At 53.8% G+C, this 5,143-nt stretch overlaps 1 protein-coding gene across 1 annotated transcript; it reads right to left on the bottom strand.

Annotated features, from left to right (window-relative positions):
• Window positions 1-270: 270 nt before the first annotated feature.
• Window positions 271-3,431, bottom strand: LOC134563377 (basic proline-rich protein-like). The gene is made up of 2 exons (XM_063421262.1): window positions 3,038-3,431; window positions 271-401 (listed from the first exon to the last, which is right to left on the bottom strand). Exons 1-2 carry the CDS (start codon window positions 3,429-3,431, stop codon window positions 271-273), a joined length of 525 nt encoding a protein of 174 aa, XP_063277332.1.
• Window positions 3,432-5,143: the final 1,712 nt, after the last annotated feature.

Below are 5,143 nucleotides of genomic sequence, written 5' to 3'. Positions count from 1 at the left end.
ATAAAATTGAGTTTTGTAAATAAACTCGCCCCTTTTCCTGCTTCGCTCACCAGCGTGTCCTCGTGTGGTTCTTTCCTTGTCCTCAGTGACATCTGGTGACCCTGAGGTGTGTGGTAGGACTGTCTGGGTGAGCTCTGTCGTGCCTTTCACTCCTTGCCTAGGCTCTGGGGGTCTGTCGTTTGGTGGGTTTACCCCTTTTTTTCTGCTGCACAATGCCTCTCAGTGCGGTTTTGGAAGAGGACTCCATAGCTTTGGATGTCTGGAAATCTGTTATGGAACGAAAGCACATTCCTGTCTCCTGGGCAGAACTTCAAGGTTTGTTTGAATGGGCCAGAGGGCGTGGCTTCTTTTGCGATCCGGCGGACGCATTTTCTGGGGAGGTGTGGTATCACCGTGGAAGCCTAACCAGGAAAACAGACTGGAGACACAGATCTGGGTGCAACAACAGCAGCAGGGCAGAAGACCCGGTTTATTTACAAAAACCTACTTTTATACTTTTACTATGAGGCCTGTGGATTGGAGGAAGGAATTCCCACCTCCACATCACATTGGTGAAGGGGACTGTCACACAGTGTTGTTTGTCCCGGCAAGGAATGTAAAAACAATGGCTATGTTTATAGAACATAGCTGATGTTTACATTAAAAGAGCGTGAGAAGGTACGAACTTCTCCTTTAATATGAACGCTCAGCAAAACCGGGAAAAACTCATGGCAACATCTCACCCTTTTAAGTATATTAAAAAAGAAAACAAAAAAAGAAAAATGAACAATTCTATGACAGGAAAAAAGAAAGAAAAAAAAACCTGTATAAAGTTCACCGACCTTCATTCAGGTGACGGTGTGAGGGCTACATGTTGGTCTGATTCTGCCTTTGCTACCCAGGGTTTCACCCTGAACCCCTTGCAATAACCTGCTCAAAATATCTCGAGCATAGTCTAACATAATTCAACCAACACCCTCATATTTTTAAATTTTTATAAGATACAAGGGAATATACGGTGCAAAAGGCAGGAGCATTCCAAGAAAAATTTAACCACTCAATTGAAAATTCTGAACCCCAAAAGTTCTGTCCCAAAACCACAACCCCCAAACAACGTGCACTTTCCCCACAGAGGTCACAATGGCTACCATACATAAAACTGAACCATAGCAAACAATTCCTCTGAGTCCATGATTAACAGTCCGCTGGCTCTCAGCCTCACACTGCTTCAGTCAGTCCTTGTCCAGCAGCTCCACAGGATCCAAAGTCTCTATGGAGGCCATATAGGAAAAGAGAGGATGCCAGTCTGTGTCCATGTCGATCAGATCTCGAAGAGGCTTCTCTGATGGGTGGCACTAGGGTGGCACAGGGTGCACAAGGTTTCAGGATCAAACAGGATCAGTCCAATGCACCTGAGGCAGCTCAGCAGACTTTCAGCGGCCGCCTTCTTAGCATGGATCGCAGAACCTGAGGGTAGAGAACTTAGAAAACACAAATTGAGCAATTGACTTTTTCTCAAAGAATGCATGCAACATAGGATGTGGACCTAGAAACCCACTGCAAGGTCCAAAGAAACTGACCATAGCTATGTGGCAACATCAACACTTCCTACACTTGAGATGATGGCTGTAAACCAAACAGAGAATTTTGCTCTTGTTCTAGAGCTTGGGAAACTGTTTCGTTCCTCTGATGTCTTCGTCTTTTTCTTCGCCTCCGAGTTTTCGGGCTTGGCGTGGGCTCAGCGTGACCCACTGCTTTTCAAGTTTCTGCAGGATGGTCTGGACCCCCACATTGTGCGCAGAAAAACAAGGGAGTCACTTTCTGTGCCTCCTTTTCCTGTTCCCCACTAGCCTGAATATCTGTCTCATGTCCAGCATTCTGCCTCTGTTCAGCCAGCTGTAAAGCAGCCATTGGGGTAATCACCATAGAATCACAGGTGTTCAGAACGGCACAGGTCTGGATCATTTCCATGACATCAGAAGTCTCTGGAATGGTTTCCAGGAGCCTCTGGCAAGCAGAATTAGCGTGGCTTCTTGCTAATTGCTCCAATAATATAATTTTCAAAGTTCTATCCTTGACTCTCGTCTTTAAAAAATACAGCAGACGCAATATAAATTCATGAAAAGCTTCCTCTGGCTTCTGTGCTATGTCTAAGAAGTCTTGCTTTGGGAAGAAGGATAACTTGGTTTTTATCAATGCAGATATCCCTATGTATCTGCACGAATCTAAGACAGCGCAAGAAAGGCCAGCTTGCACATCAGGGCAAGCATATTGACTCCTCCCCATAAGTAGGTCAGCTCCGACCCCAAACAAGGGATCGTCTCGAGGCAGGTGGCTATTTTTGACAGCCATTTCTCCAGCTAGGAATTTCCAACTTCTCTCAAAGATAAAAACCTGTTGAGGTTCAAGCATCACTGTTGCAAAACCTCTTATCTCATAAGGAAAGATCAAATTCTCAAATTCTGCACTGAACCATTGAATTGCCTCAGTGAAACTTGTGTTATTTTTTGCCGCATCCCTTAATAAGGGAAACGGGACTGCCTATGATCGGTCATCATGGCTATGATGTTGTGGAACCAAACCCACAGGTCCCTGAACTGGCTCGGGCAAAGCTGCATCTTCAGGCAGCAGCTCCGTTATCTCAGCAGCCTGGTTTGGCTGGGATGCAGGACTTAAAACCTCATCCGATTTCATGACAGGAAAAGCGTGCACATCAGACAACGCTTTTGCCCTGTTATCATCTCCCACAGCCGACCCGGCCCCGTAGGGGGGGTGGGCGGGGGACAGTGACTCACTCAGCCCCTGCTCTGTGCGGGGGGGTGTTGGACAGGAGGGCGTGGCCGACGGGCCACAGCTTTCAGCTCCCGCCCGGCCAGCCGATGGGTCGGTGGGGGGGGCCAGAGCCGGCGGCAGCTCTGCAGCGTCAGCGCTCGGCCCCGTCCCCTCTGAACGGAGGGGGCGCGCGGCCGTGCCGGGCGGCGGCGCGGGGGGGCTCCCCGGAGCGGGGGGGCTGCCCGGAGAGGGGGGCTGCCCTGCGCGAGGCGCGGCGGGACAGGACCCGCTTGTAGCAACCGGCGGGGGGCCGGGACCGGGCGGGCGGGACTCGGTCGAGCCGGAGGCCCTCCCTCCGCGAGTCGCGCAGGAGGGAGAGGGGGGGGCGGCCCAGCGGAGACCGCGGCGCCGGCGGGCGGCGCGGGCGACCCCACGGCGGGCGGGGCCTGGGGCGGCGCGGGGGCCGCCCCTGGCGGGTTCCTCTGCTGGAGCGCGCGCGGCGCGGCGGGGGCCAGGGCGGGGCCGGGCGGCGGTGGCTCCCCTGCGAGCTGCGGGGGGGCCCAGCAGCCCCCACAGGCGGTGGCGGGGACCCGGTGCGCGGCCGGGATCGCAAGGGGAGGGGCGCGGCGCTGGCGACACGGCGGCCCGGGGTGGTGCGGGCTATCCCCCGCGCTCGGCATGGGACCCGATGCCGAGCGCTCAGTCCCCTCGGCACCCCAGCTCCCCGCCTGCCCCACCGCGCGGGGAGCAGACCGAAAAAAGCTTCCCAGACTTTCCAAAAACCCCGCTGGGCGCTCCCAACCCCCAACATGGGGGCCGGGATCTCCCGCATCGGCTCCAACCCTGCATCAGAGCAATCCTCGTCAGAAGCGACGGAGGTCGCAGGGGAGCCAGTCCTGCTTCCTGTCGAAAGCCCAGAATCAACTTCAAAGTCCTCCCCAGCCTCTTTTAGAAGTGGGAAAACTGTTCCCCAGGTCCCTAAGAGAGCGCTAGCTCTCATATTTCCGTTCAGAACGAATAAAAAAAGGTTTTCCCCCAGGGTTTTCCATGGGTCGATTGAGAGTGCTTTTTCAGCACTATAAAAAATTCCAAGTTTCTTTCCCCAGCTAAGCAGTTCTCTCATGTGTTTCCTGGTCAAGTCAGCATCACGGGACAACAAAAAGGAGTGGAGCAGTTCCATCATCAATCGTTCCTCTGAGAACATCGTGGGTTTCTTCTTTTTGCAGCTGTAGAAGGCAGATTTTTTTCTTCTTTTTTCTTTTTCCTTTTTTTATTTTTCTTCTTTTTTTCTTGCCTCACTAGCTTGCAACTTGACCACGTTGGGCACCAGTTATCACCGTGGAGGCCTAACCAGGAAAACAGACTGGAGACACAGATCTGGGTGCAACAACAGCAGCAGGGCAGAAGACCCGGTTTATTTACAAAAACCTACTTTTATGCTTTTACTATGAGGCCTGTGGATTGGAGGAAGGAATTCCCACCTCCACATCACATTGGTGAAGGGGACTGTCACACAGTGTTGTTTGTCCCGGCAAGGAATGTAAAAACAATGGCTATGTTTATAGAACATAGCTGATGTTTACATTAAAAGAGCGTGAGAAGGTACAAACTTCTCCTTTAATATGAACGCTCAGCAAAACCGGGAAAAACTCATGGCAACAGTGTGGCACGGTTTGGGGGAGTGCCTCGTGGACTCTCTCCTCTGCCCTCATGCTGGGGGCAGCCAGGTTGTTAGTTGTGTGGAAAAAGGTCGATCTCCTTTTCCAGGAAATGGATCCCGCCAGCTCCGAGATCTCGGCAGATTCTCGGAGTGACACCCCCCTCCCCAGAGGTAGGTGGGGGGTCGCAAAGGGGCGCGGGATTTCTGTCCGAGCTCGGTCCCCCGTCTCCGAGGTCGGAGGATTCTTTTCCTCCCCGTCTGGCTGCTGCGCTGGAAGATTTCTCCCTCTCCGATTCGGATTTTGAAATTTTGGGGGACAGGGGAGGCCTGAGCCTGCCCCGGCCACTCGAACAGCGAGGGAGTGGTGCTCCGCAGTCATCACGGCCGGCCCCACCCACTCCCGCACCATGGCTCCGGCGAGTGGCGTGGGGGCACCTTCCATTCAAGCTTTCCCAGCATTGACAGGCGGGGAGGAACCCTCGGTGTGGCCCCTGACCCTTGTCGAGCATGATTCCCTTACCATGCTCTGCCTGAACTGCAGAACTTCCATGACGTATCCTCTGGATACGTCAGGAGTGGAGCTGCCCCACTTGGGTGCCGGGGGAGGCGCCTTGGGCTGTTGATAGCAGCGCACAACAGGGACGCAGCCCCGTGTGCTCCGCCGCTGCCCGCCCCCCGCTCCCGGCCCCGCGCTGAGTGCGCAGGCGCCCTTGACCACGGTGCACAGCGGAG

The sequence above is a fragment of the Prinia subflava genome, chromosome W, assembly GCF_021018805.1.
Source record: "Prinia subflava isolate CZ2003 ecotype Zambia chromosome W, Cam_Psub_1.2, whole genome shotgun sequence".
Lineage (NCBI taxonomy): Eukaryota > Metazoa > Chordata > Aves > Passeriformes > Cisticolidae > Prinia > Prinia subflava.
This window is presented reverse-complemented; position numbering and strand designations above follow the sequence as displayed.